Genomic DNA, 14,059 nt, shown 5'->3' with positions numbered 1-14,059 from the left:
AATTGAGGTGGCAAGATGGCGTGGAGGCGTCCGCCATTAAGGCCGGGATAACGGACTGGCAGACGAAGGCGCGAGACCGTGAGCGGTTTCGGACACTCCTGAGGCAGGCCAAGACCGCAAAGCGGTTGTAGCGCCGGATAAGTAAGTAAGTAAGTAAATGATTCATCAATTTAACTAAAAATAATAAGTTCCACATACTAATACAACGGTCGTTAAACAATCATCAAATAAACCACACCCATCACAACCATATGTTTTTAATCAATTTGCAGACCTTCTAGTGATAGTGATATAAGCGCAAAACATGGAATGTCTGCTTTCATCCTACAAACCCCGTGTAACTACTGTACACCCTTGTGGCAGTGCAGAAAAGTGCTCTAAATTAAATCAATAGTAGAGCCTATCTAGTGCCACTGGCATCCCGCCAATGGCGAACGGGGCAGCTGTCAAATGCAGCGATGAACGGCACGGATAAAGTACACAGCGAGTGCGGGCTCGTTTGCCCCGGCATGCCCCGAACTCTATCCTAAATTGGCCTACATGATGTGCCTCGTTGGTAAATGCATTCCAGCGAAAGAGGGATGCTGGTTGAAATATCGTATGTGAAAACCCAATTTACACGCTATTCACAGAATGGTGTGTTTGTGTGCGTGTGTGTGTGAGCTTGAATTGCTGTAAACTTCACAGTATATAAGAGCGGTGCTGGTTAGTTGCACCAAAAATACCAGTGGCCCTCTCTCGGTGGGGTGTGCTGGGTAGATTTCATTGCGGCTCGTAATTGCATCGAATCACTTTGCCATCGTACCCTTCCCAGCGGGATGCGTAATTTGCCTTGGAACCGGTTGCCTGTGCATTGCTTGTTCTGTTGCAGGCATTTAGAGTTTTGGGAAGCAAACTGAAGTACATTTTTCCCCGCTTTCCGGATATCCTATTGGTAGGAATTTGGGCTGAAATTGATTAAGGATTACTGTTGGTGGGGGACCGTAGATTAGACAAGCCGGTCCAATTATATTGCCGGTGGTACTGTGAATTATTTTTACCATCTGGAAATTCCATAAGTGGTTTGTTTAATTAAATTTATTTCATTACGCAATATTTTAATGATATACATCTGTATACATCTGAAATAAATTTGTAGATAGTAGTAGAACATTTTTAAACATACATCACATCGCACGCTCCCAAAGTAGTTCCGAGAAAAAGTGCGACCCCAGCACGATACGCTGATGGTGGGACATATTTTTATCGTTTGCCTCATCACTTGTCAACGTAAATTAACTTAATTTAAACGCACAGAATGCTGTCAAATCAAAAGCTGCGCCCAAATTGTCTCCCAACCATTACTTTTCGAGCGAAGTAAGGCGGTTTTGTGCTTGCACAAGAACAAAGACTTGCCGCCGGTGCGTAAAAGGAAACGTACACTTATTACGTGCATGTTTCCGCAGAGGTTACACAAAAAACACTCACACACACACTCTAAAAAAACGTACCATAACGTAAGAAAAGATAACGAACCCGTGGTAGAATGTGGTTAAGGTACGTTGAGCTGAATGACACGGAAAAAAGAAGAAAAGAAAGATCAGCAACGTGTACGTAAATTAAATTTTCTCACCCATCATCCCCATGTAGGCTTTCTTTATTGCCCTACCGAACCAGAGCTGGAGTCTGGTGGCACACAGCTAAATCAAAAACAAAGCAAAAAAAAGAAGCCGTCAGTCAAAGGCAGTGGCACGGAAACTGTTCCCCGTTCCGTTTAACCTGTCCCAAAACGCCCACTCTGGAGAGTTGTGCAGCTTGTTATGTGTTTTTCATATTTCACGTTTGCTCCGCATCTCCGACTCGTTGGGTTTTTAAAGGGTCGGGGTAAACTCAAACCCCGGACACCCCGGTTTCCGTCTTGATTTGCAAAGGTTAAAGTTGGCTTGATATTTTGGGGAAGTTGGACGCACATTTTGTTTCCATTACTTTGTACCGGCGAGCTTGAACGGGCGGGCCTTTGCGTTATTGTGAGTGAAGTTTGTTACAAAACTGTTAATTATATGTTCTGTTCCAATTCGCACACACGACACGATGTAGGTGGTGGTGCAAATTTGTCCGAGACTCTACTTTAATGTGTTATTTTCATCCCAATAGCACGCGATCACAATGGGTGTGCAGATGAAAGTGCAAATTGAAGCGAATAATCAAACTTAATCGAACATGACGCCGGCATTTTGACGATGGCGTTAAAATTCAGAATAATCTCGCCAGTTTCCTATGCTGGAGTGATAGAAGTGAATAAAGAAAAAATGGTTTCACAGCCAGAGCAGGCATTATTTGGCTCTCGTGCTCTTGCTCGAAAGCCGCGCACCATTTTCGATCGGTCTGGTGGAATAAAAAGCTTGGATGGAATTTTATCGCCAATAGAGCGTTAAAATGATCGGAGAAAGCTTTTGTGTAAGCGGATGCCTCTGTTTTCTTTTAGTATAAATTGTGTAAAACATAAAACAAGCTTATTGAAGGTAAGAGTTATCGCTAGCCTTTCCTCTTCAAGCACGAAAGCTTTGATAACTATTTTTTCAACTTATCTCAATAATATAAGCTCTAAATATCTATCTCAAAAAAGTACCACTTACTCGTCGCTTTTGAAATCGTGTTAATTTACAAGTCAAGATTTTCTGCGAGTAATTGAGTTCCATTGTAAGGCATAGGTCAGGAAGCATTATCCGCTCGCAACAATACGCAACTAAAAAGCACTTCCTCACTCTGCCTAACAGCAAAGCTGAAAGTTTGATAAATGTTTTTGATAGCTCAATTGAAAGTTTACGCCACACGGCTGCTGATTGTGTGCAGCGGGCAAGCATCATCATCATGTCGCCAGAATTTATGGCCCAATAGCCATAATAATACCGTACTGCTCTCCCGCGCTGTGATACTTTCATCCGTGCTCTATTTCGATTGTGCTATTTGTTGGCCGCTGGTTGTGCTTTTACAGGGCCAACTTTATGCCGAGCCCCGGTCAAGTCAAGATCGTCGTTGATTAATGACTACGTACCGGGCGCGTTGGGCGAGTGGAATAAAACGAACGGAAATAGAAGGAAAATGTTGTGGTGGAGAAAAAAATATATATGAGCGAGACAAACAGAAAACGGGAAACGCTTCCCCCACTATACTGAGAAACAATTTCAATCCTCTTTTGTCTATCCTTTTTTGTTTTTTTTTTTGTTTAGCCACGTGGTTTTGTAGACGGTTTGTATGAAAATTAGAATTAATGGTTGAATGGTGCCCGGGTGAATGCTACCCTTGGGGGTACCGCACCGGAGCACAGGGGGGCTAGGGGGATGTGGGGACGAGTTTAATCAAAGAAATCAATTTCTCTGCTTTGCAGATCAACAGAGAGAGAGAGAGAGGGAGAAAGAGAGACAGAGCGAGAAAGAGATCATAAAGTACAAAATAAACCGAAATAAAGCAAATGGAAATTGTCGGCAACGCCAATGAACGGTCACACCAGCCCCCCCCCCCCCCCCCCCCCCCCGCGCAACGTGCTGATGCTGCATGGCATCATCTTCTCTTTTCATAGCATAAAACCATTCCATCATGATTAATAGAGGTGTAGAGGGTGGTGTACGCAACCTCGCCAAAAAGCACACGACCACCGTAGCACGGTACCGTTCCGAACCGTACCTGCAGCTGACTTCATCCATTTGCGAGCACTTTTTCATCCAATCAGTGTGAGAAAAAGTGAATACAACCTAACTGTACACCCAAAATTTTAATACGACACAACGAAAATAGACTTCATTTCCCATTCCGGGTGGACTGCCACAGCGGTTGCCGGAGCAAAAAAAAACCCCGAAACCACCCTGGCTCCGGATGCTTCGATACGTTATTTACAACCAAACACCTTGCGCCGGAACCGCGCTCTTGCTCACTCTCTCTCTCTCTCTCTCTCCTCTCTCTGTATATGAATATTTCTCTCTCTCTATCTCCCCTCATGCCATGTAACCTTGGCATATCCGAAAATCGCCACGGATCGTTGAATAATTTATCGCAATCAAGCACAATTCGGTATCGGCTTCGGAGGCCTTTTGCCTTATCATATTCGTCGCTCGCTCGTCCGCCGTTAGCCCCACCCCTAGCTAATACCATTTGTCTTACCGAAGGGTAAGAAAATCACATCCCTTGTGCTTTTTTGTTTTGTTTTTGGTTCTCTTCTTCCTATTTTCTCTAGCTTTTTGAAGGTTGTCTGGGCATGGTGCGAATGGTGGCGATAAATTATTCTACAGCATTACACCTTTTTCCCTCAGTAAGCTCAGGCGGGGTGCGCGTATTGGTGAGCGAGCTGTCGGTGTTTTAAATATGTAGCTGCCCTGTCCCCTGACCCCTGGGCGAAGCCTTTGCTTTTATGAGGACGAGCATTTTTATTTAAGAAAAAAAAAGTATTATGTTGCTTTCGACCACCCCCCGGGCAGCGGGGACCGTACACCAAGCGAACCGTTTTATGTTGTGATAATAACGCAGCAATAACCGTAAAAAAGCGAGCCCCATAAAGCAATGTAAATTACAAAACTTTACGCAGCGCTTTGATAATGCCGGTGCCCTCAAAACAAAACCCGCTCGGTTGCTCGATGGACACACAATACTCTCTGCGTGCCTTTGACTGATAAAAGGATAATTTCTCTTTTAGCACAAAACGCTGCAACACGACAGTTCGCGACATTCCTCATTTTCATTGCTATCATCTCAACCCTTCTTGTATTTGCAACCCCCAAAATTTGCAGGACAAATTACCTTGAATCTTTCTAGCTGTATTCTTTACAAAGCTTTTCCTCAAAGCACAAACATGCTTTAATAAGCTATATCATCGACAAGGGAGATGTTTGTTTAGACAACGACTACCTCGAAACCAACGGCTAAAGAGCAAAACGCATCCTACCTAGCTTTGCAAACCTTGCTCTCAGCGCGCTAGTTGGCTCGTACGTTCACGATCCCCAACCCGGAATGCGTCCCATCGGGATCGTTTAAGGTTAACTTTGCAATATTTTACCACGCTTACAAGCCACATTCGCATGTCGAAGTACATTAATTTTACTTACCTGTACACAGCCACGCACAGTAACGTAGTACCGGGTTGTTTCCTTCGTTCTTCGTTCGCTCGTATTACTCCGGGATCGCGACTGTGCTTGTGCAGCCGTACCGCAAAGGCAACGCAATGGTTTGTAATAAAGGACAGCCTTTGTTTTACGCTGTCCATTTTCATCAACGCTTTCTCCGCTGCTGCTGCAGCGTTGCCCATTAAAGTGGGTTGGTTGGTTTGGTTTTTTTCACTTTCGACCGTTCTTACGTTACTTGTACATTAAAGCCCACCCAGGTTGGGGTTTCTTCCTCCACTTGCGCCGTGTTTGTTTGTGTGTATGTGTATGTGTGAACAACATTTGTAGCAACGATTCTCTGTTTTGTAAACTTTTTTAAAGTATTTTTCTTTTCGTTGCTATTCCCTTGTTTTGCTTCCTTCTTTATGCGGCTCTCCGTGTGCCCTGATCCTCCTGGTGAAGAACTGTGCTGTATTATCGTTTGGGTTTGCCGCACCTTTTTGTTTTTTCCCTTAAACTTTCGTTTGCTTTAAATTTTTGTTTCCATTCAGTGCAAAACAAAAAGTGAAAGTTTAAAGTGAAAGTTACTGCAACGGAACTGGCGGTACGAAATAGAGACAGCAACAGTGCGCCTTCAGTGTGACGGTATCCGCCAGAATGTAAAAAGAAAAACGAAAACGACAAGTTGTAAAAGTTCTCATCCAAAGCAGCCACAGTACGAGTATGAGAGAGAAAGGTGTTTTGTGTTTCTCGTGTATGCCTACGCGTGGGATTAAATTGACTCTAGTAGGGAGTCCTTTTATACGAGCGACTCCCTAACGGAGTCAGATTGATTCCGGTAGTGCACCTGTCGACAGCAAGCATCGTAAATCTGGTGTGTAATGTTCGATGATTTTTGGTTTTCTTGCTTGTTTGTTTGTTTTTGATGTTTTTGTTTTGCATACCATGCATTGGCACTTTGATTTTCGATAAATATTTAGTTATTTAGTTAATATTTAGTTTTACAAAACCAACAACACACGCAGCGAAAATACAGCTACAAACTGCAATATTCAAACTCAATTATATCGTAATGGTTTTTGATTGAAATGAGCTCCACATAAACATAGATAATATTCTCCCACTTCTCACGCGGGGTCCTAATGGAGCCGCATGGTCTTTGCGGTGGAGACGCCCAGTGATTTTCACATACGGTAAAGGAGACGCCCGGTGTTTCAAAGCCAAACATAGATGGTTTACGTTGCTGCTACACATACATACGCCCCACGCACAACGCATAAATTTTATGATGATGAGCTTTATTGATGGGATCCGGAAGACATAATAGGCCTAATTTTATCCTACCTTTCATCCGCCCGGTACCTTTGCTGCCCCACCCATCTGTGCCTGTGCGTTACCCATCTGTGCCGAAAGCTCAATTACGCAAGAGTTTTATCTGCGACGTAAAACAGCGCATCACGGTAATCCACCAAACTTTTGCCCGTACGCTTTACGCTAACGCTTCGGTCAATCTTATTATCTCACATTATTCATTACATTACTTGCGGCAGTACTTAGGGCACATGTTTGCCTTTAAAGGTCATGCCACGGTGAATTTGTGATGATGGGACATACCTTCCCCATCGTAAAACATTCGCCCGCAAACCCGCCATTTAGTAGACAACGACTGCCAAGACATCTTGATTAACGGTGCAGCTCTCGCACGGTTGGCGGCTGTCATGATGGGCAAGCATGGGGAATGTCTTGGAAAGAAAGCATTATCGTGCTGAGTAATGATGCAAAATTTTGTATTCATTAAATATTTAACACATTAATATATCGTATAACCATTTTTGGGGTTCTTTACAGAGAAATGAGACGCTAAATCGTATATTTGTTCTGAAACCAATTACCTCAGAGAAAATGTTGCAAATGCAGCCTTTATTATATGTTCGAAAATATCACATAAATTCTCCTTTTAATCTTAGCTTTCCAGATCAACAAACTAGCTGAAGGATCTAGTGAAACATTTCACAGAACCTACAATCCAAAAGTCCTACCCATCCTTCCCAATGATGCACATTTGCACTTTGAAAAGATCACGCTCGAGAACGTTTATAGATTTATCTCGTTTTCTCAACACCCCCAAAGCGCACCGCCATTGTAACTTGTGCCCTATCAGGCAGACAAGTTTCGCCAACGAGAAAACTGTACAGCATACCTTGCCGTAGACCACACCGGATTGAAACCAACCGTACTCAACATGGAAAATGCTAGCCCCCAATCCGGCTTACCGGTGTATCCTACGCTGGCGGTGGGATTAGGTCAGAAAGAAGAGCAAAATTTGCCGCCCATTTTCAATTCCGTACTGTCGGTGAGGCCGAAACAGCAACGTGCCAGCTTTTGCAGCAACGTGCAGATTGTTGTACCGTTCCGTTACCACTTTTATTGCCTTCCGGGGACATGATGCTTCTCGTGGATTACGATAATCATTTTAAAGTTTTAGTTAGTTTGATAGTTTGCTTACAATCGCATCGCACTCGTTTTTTTCTAGGAGTTTTGATTTATATCTTCCGGCATGGCAGGAGCTTGCAGAACAAGGCCAACACGAAGTAGATGGTACTGATTTCATTGGCAAAACGGGTTCCTTTTGTAGAATTTATTTTACGACTATTTTAACAAAATCGGCTTTTGATCTTTAAAATGTAAAACAACATGTCCACATAAATCCCGCTTTTGATCAAATGGTATAGAATTATAACAAGTTACAATGCTCTCATATAAGTTCGAAACTTTCATTATAGGTGGAATCGTACGAAGCAAGTGGCGCTAATTTTTGCTATCTATTCCCGTGCTCAACACGAAGCCAATTAAACGCAAACGCAATTTTCACGAGCAAAAAAGAATCATCACAATTATAGTGATTGTCGCATTATTTTTACACCGACACATTCGAATGGTGCAATTAATTAACGGCACCGACGGACAGTTCATTACCGTTAATGAATGTGCCACGCACACCTCCCGTTGTTTTCAATTACTTTGCACCGTTGTAAATCAGTGAAGTGCACTCGCTTGATTAGTGCAGAAGCGTGTGACAAAGCACACCAAAGCACATGAACTATTCGCGCCATTACAAATCAACCCTCACCACTCCAGTTAGCATCCATGATCGGCAACTAACTATCACTATGGCAACCTTTGCCGGATCAACTTAAAGGGCGGCACAGTGAACTATGTGCACGATCGAACAACTGGCACAATGCAACCGAGCGGAAATGGTGCACCCATATCATCATCATCATCCACCCTGAGAGACGGGAAGCGTTTTGAAAATTTGCATAGGAAATCCTTCCCCAAGTTTGGTACTCCCGCCTGAGGTACTCACTCATAGGTAGGCGACGGTAGCTGAATGTATGTATCCAACAGCAAAAGCTGGGCTGAGGGCGCTCAAGTGGACCTGAACGAGTGTATTTACATCTGCTGCTCTTCAGTCGAGTAGCTTCTTCAAACGGAAAATGGGCCGGAGCCGTCAAGTCCCGGATGTCTGTTCCCTAATGATTTCTGCAATCAAACCATTGTCCATTATGTTGCGCAAAAGCGCCCCGCAAGCCCTTGCAAACCTTTAAAGGATGTCTGACTCCAGTACAAACATCACCGAGCGAGCGCTACTTTACCAGGGGTTGGATGGGCGGTATTGCATTGTGCAGATTCTGCGTTGCAAGCTGCCATTTACACATGCTGATCTTGTGTATTATTCGGTTGCTACACTGGTTCTCATTTATAACAAACCGATACGAATCTTATGTTATTTTAGAAGTGTATTTTTTTCCTTTCTTATACTAGAAACACAGGTTGCGCTAGCTAGCAGCTTTCAGTTTCCACATGTTGTATAATTATTTTGCCCATGAACCATGGGCATGCAAATGTGAAGCAAGATTAGTTGATCATTTTGTCTTCACTTCGCCTCACATACATTTCCCCTATCCAAACACAAACAATCTGACGCACGCCGCTTAACGATGATAGCGTGTTCATTAGCATCGAAGTGGCGTGGGCTACGCTTGCTGCTACAAATTGCATCCGACAACGACCGATGGAAAGCTGTTTTCTATCCATAAAACTTGTCTGCCTTGAGTCTGGCTTGCAGAGAATCACGGATGGCGCCAGCCTCGTGCAAGCAGCATCGGTCGCTAGATGCTTCTGAAGCCTTGCTAAGCCATGCAGAGCATTCGTCCGCTATGCTGCCAACATCTCTTATCTAACAACCTACATTCACCGAGTTTGTGTGAGTGTGTGTGTTGTCATGTTCATCGGGCACGCGTATACGTACGGGGCTTGCTCACCGTCAGCCACGCGCGTGGCAGTCTAATTTAATTATGAAGGATGTGTAATTAAAACCATCCCCATACGGTTGAGCCACCGCCTCGACAGCCCCGGGAAGTGATACAAAAGGAAACAACTTTTGTCACCGATGCATTCGACCGCACTGGAGCTTATCAGCGAGGACCGTCAACACACGTACACCTGCATACTCGGGTTAAATGAAATGTGTGTTCCGTCGTCTGTTTTTGCGGGACCGGATTGCCAGAATGTCAACTAGCAAAAGCAAACAATGTTCAGCGATATGTTGCTTTTGTATTTTCTTGCTGTCTCTCTGTATTAAAACATAAACCACTGCTGCAATCACACCGAGATGCTTCCATACCCTTTTTCGGATCATCCCCGGGCTCCATACACCTAGTTAAGATAATGAGTAAGCCCGGCTGGCATCATTGAATTGGACTCGGATCGGTTACAACGGCAACGGCAACCAGCCACGCATTACAACTGGGTCAATTATTTTCATCATTCTTTAGCCCTCAATTTCGATTCGCAGCACAGCGCACTGACGGTGAAATTAATCTCTACTACCGGGAAATGTGAAATGGGGTTTTAACGCCTCAAATGGTGTACGCAAGGGAATATGAATTTAAATAACACTACTGAATCTTTTGCATTCTGACTTTCGCACGCGTCAAATTGCTGTACTTCTGCGTAGTGCGATTTATTCGGTGTCTTTATCCCGCAGCTCAAATGTTAATACGCTTCGCGGGCAGCCAAATGCAGCGTCCATCAGCGTCGAGTTAAATTACAGCAACGGGAATCGGTTTATTTTTTCCCCCCACTTTTCACTGCACACTGGTGAAGTAATGGACAATTTTAATTAAACCCCTTCCAGAATTCGCCAGAGAATGCTGTTTGTTTTGCTTTGCTTTACGCATCGTCACACACACAAGCATCATCGTGATGCAGTGCTGTGTATTTTAATATAAAAGCAGAGTAAATAAATCGTAGCATCAAGTGCGTGAAACCGAATCCAAACACACACACACACATTCAATAATCTTTCCTCCCATTACTCACTCGTCGAATCAAAAAGCTAAAAGGGATCAAACGAGCTGTAATCAGTAGCGAACTTTTACGATTAACTCTAACCACCATCGTTGGACCACTGTGTGCGGATAAACGGCAAAGTCCAGGACAAAGTTTTCCCCCATCCCACAGTTCCCCGCAAAAAATCGTAAACGAGAAAGAGGGAAAGCTATCAACCCCAACAAAAAAAAACCCTATACACACGCAACCCACGATTAAACTAGTCGATTGATAGCAAATCACACAGTCTGTGGGCAACGAAAGGGCAAAAAGAATAGCGTTCAATCGTTCCTCTCTCGTTAACTTCCCCTTCCCTTGCTTGCGCCAATGAAAGTGAAGGGCGCTAGCCATCCAAAATGGTGCCAAACGGTGGAACGAATGTCGCTAATGTGCCGGCAAAAGTGCCGCACGGCACGTGATTGCGTAATGTGATCGATTTGGCCCACGACGTGCACCAAATGAGGCGGAATCCCGCAGCAGCAACTCCCAGCACTGGCACGCTAGGATCACTACTTAATCGCTTTTCGGCCACCTTTCGGCCACCGACACCGGGGAATAGCAGCGCAAGCAGTGGTGCGAAATTTTGTCTCCAATCAACATCATTGCCACTTGGTTGAGCAGATAAAAAGGTTCGAATCTTTCGTTTTTTTTTTTGTGTGCTTCAATTCACACCTGTTCCTTCCACTTAATTTCCACCTGCCAGCAGCGTTCGGTAACAAGTTAGCTTTCTGCCGGGATGCGCCATCATCCTCGATTGACTGTGGTAATGGGTCATCCGTACAATGGTTTTGCGACGCACCGTGTGAGGGGGCTGAAAATGTGCGCCTTTCCTTTTTTTTGTTTTGTGGAAAACATTTACCGCCATAATGAGCCATCCGTGCTCGGCTCAAAATATGGTAGCCCTGGCGTGTGCTTCCCAGCACCACACAGAGTTTTGCACCAAATGACGTCTATTTCTCAATTTTGGGAGCACAAAGAAAAGAATAGAATGTGGATGACAGAGGGAACATTTGCCGAAACGGGGCCCCACACCACCAATGATGATAATGGTGATGACGAACCTCAAAAACGACAAAATCAGTCAAAAATAAATCTATTCACACTACAGCACAGACCTCTAAGACACGTTACATGCCCTGTTGGGTGGGAGTGGAAAATAAAGAATGAATCTCGGCACCTTCTTGCTTCAACCTTCCACGCGGCGAACTGACATTCGGTGGTGGTTCTACTAAGTCGCTCATAATAGCCAACAGTGCAAGGAAAACGATGCACACTGATTTACGGCAATCATCCGTAATTGACCAATTCCATGAAGTCCTGCCCAAAGCCACTTTACCGCAAACCGCTTCTCCACAGCCACACATTTTGACACGTTTCACTACATCTCTTTCTTATTCTCTCTCTCTCTCTCTCTCTCTCTCTCTGTTTCTATTCTTCATTGCAGTATAACATAAAGAAAAAGGAGGAAATTGTCGAACAGGCACCCCAGGAGGAACCAAATCCACTGATGCGGAAGAAGAAAACGCCCGAAGAGCTTGCGGCCGAGGCGGAACAGGAGGATCTAGACGACTTCACGAGTAAGTATTGCGGACGTGCACGTACCCTGTTTGGTCGCTTTGCCTGCTGGAAGTAGGATGGGAATGGGTGGGAGGGAGGGGGGAGGGTATCCAGGACGAGGAGAAACAACGAAAAATGAATCACACAGCGCACACACAAACACACATACACACAAATACCTTAAAAAACAGTTGGTCCTCGGGCTTGAGAGAACATTCTTTTATACGATGCATTTGCTAACGTTGAGATGCATTTGAATGGCGGAAAAAGAATGTACAATGTTCACATACAATAACGTGCTAGCTGTAGTGGGAAGTGAATGGATGACCCACACGGTGAAGCAAAACAGCACAACTCATTTACCTCAAAACGATAATGAATGACAATAGCAACGGCATCGAAATGTACTGAGTAACCTCTTATTGCGTCGTATTCGAATATTACCTTATGTATCTGTTGTATTATGTTTGTCCATTTTTTTTTTAATAAAATTGTATACTTTTTCTTATCATTTGGAGATTGTTTCTTTCCCATTTCTTCTGTTTTCTTTTTATCATTTCTTGCTTTAATACTATTGTTTCTTTTCGCCTTCCGTTACATTCATCATCATTTTACCATTCATTTAGTGCACAGTTAGTGCAAAAGATCTCTTTACAGATAGTGCGGTGTATTAGAGTAAAACGATATGGCATTTATCTATACAATACAAAGCATATATGTGTTGCGCACCATTATGGATGTTGTTATGATGCATCAGTATGTAACTGATAAGGATGTTAGCTTGTATGGCAAATTATTCACAATACAGTAGATTAGAAGGTCGAAATGTCTCTCGATGTTTAAATAGAAATGTGTAACAGCTATAAATCGCATTGGTAGAATCATTCACATTCACTCGATTTCTGTTACGTTTGTGTCGTATGATTTATCAGTTTCAATAATGACTTTTATTGTTTTCATACTTTTTTGATTTTTTTTTTTGTGTACAAACACATGATCATCGACAATCTTGAAACAACAATGATAAATCGACAATACATTCGAAGTAACACCTACAAATCAAGGAGCTGTAATCCTTCTTATGATATGAAATAACGTTTTCCACATTGACGGAAAAAAAACATTGCAAGATGTCATACGAATAAGTACGTATGAGTAAGCACGGTATGCAGAAGAAAACTACCTTTACTCTCTTCGGGCTGAACCGTCTTAAGCCACTGTAGCGCAATCCACTGCATTTGGCTCGTGTCTCTGTCCTTCCAAGCATACCATCTTTATCTTTTCCTTTCGTCTTTCGCTAGTACTACTTACAAACCGTAGTCCTCTCAGATACTGATAACCCTGTCCCGTTGCACCCGGTAGGAGAGCTGCTCAGCGTTTCCTAGCCTCCGACCATTCCCCCACAGTGCACACATTCTGTCCGGTCCGTTTGTCACATTCACGCATAAACTGCATACACCCTCAAAAACAACCCAATCTCTTTCCTTTGCTAAAAAGAGCAACAACAACAACAACAACAACAACAAGAAAAAACAAAACGATAAGACCATTACCACCATTCCACCACACCAAATCAGTCACATCAGCTCTTCATCGAATGAACTACCCACCAAAGCAAACCATTTTGATCCCGTTTCTTGTAGATGGCGAACCGTCAACCGGTAATCGAAGTAAGTAGCAAGATATTGTGTAGTGTAACAAAAAACAAGCACTTTCTGCTAACAATCAAAGAGATGTTGTTCCATTTTTCTCTTCTACTTGCCTTCTCGTATGTTTTTGTTTGTTTGTTTTAATTTAAATTCTCCTTCGTCCAGATCCCACGTTGTTACACGTAAACGGTTCCGATGGATAAATACCATGTTACTGAACGATTCTGAACCCTTTTTAATATAAGGATAAATGTTTGTTTTTGTGTGTAGTTGTTAAAATGGCAATGCAAACATTGCGTTTAACCCATTACCCAGCTAAACGTGGCTACTAAATTCAAACCATCCTCGCCCTACTAAACACACCTCGAACGGCATCATATATAGCCG

General features: G+C 43.4%; 1 protein-coding gene across 32 annotated transcripts in view; it reads left to right on the top strand.

The window, feature by feature from the left end:
* The window catches only part of LOC4577453 (complexin), a 176,648-nt gene that overhangs the window by 152,821 nt on the left and 9,768 nt on the right, over nucleotides 1–14,059 (top strand). For 24 of the 32 annotated variants that reach the window (XM_061652898.1, XM_061652886.1, XM_061652885.1 and 21 more), the window contains 2 exons: nucleotides 11,911–12,043; nucleotides 13,667–13,693. In XM_061652898.1, the coding sequence (XP_061508882.1) occupies nucleotides 11,911–12,043; nucleotides 13,667–13,693 (160 nt within the window). The remainder of the gene's footprint in view (nucleotides 1–11,910; nucleotides 12,044–13,666; nucleotides 13,694–14,059) is intronic. The other 8 variants (XM_061652906.1, XM_024811304.2, XM_061652909.1 and 5 more) reach the window with 1 other exon arrangement.

This window comes from Anopheles gambiae, chromosome 2 (genome assembly GCF_943734735.2).
Source record: "Anopheles gambiae chromosome 2, idAnoGambNW_F1_1, whole genome shotgun sequence".
Lineage (NCBI taxonomy): Eukaryota > Metazoa > Arthropoda > Insecta > Diptera > Culicidae > Anopheles > Anopheles gambiae.
Note: the sequence above shows the minus strand (reverse complement) of the source record. Positions and strands in the feature narration are given on the sequence as shown.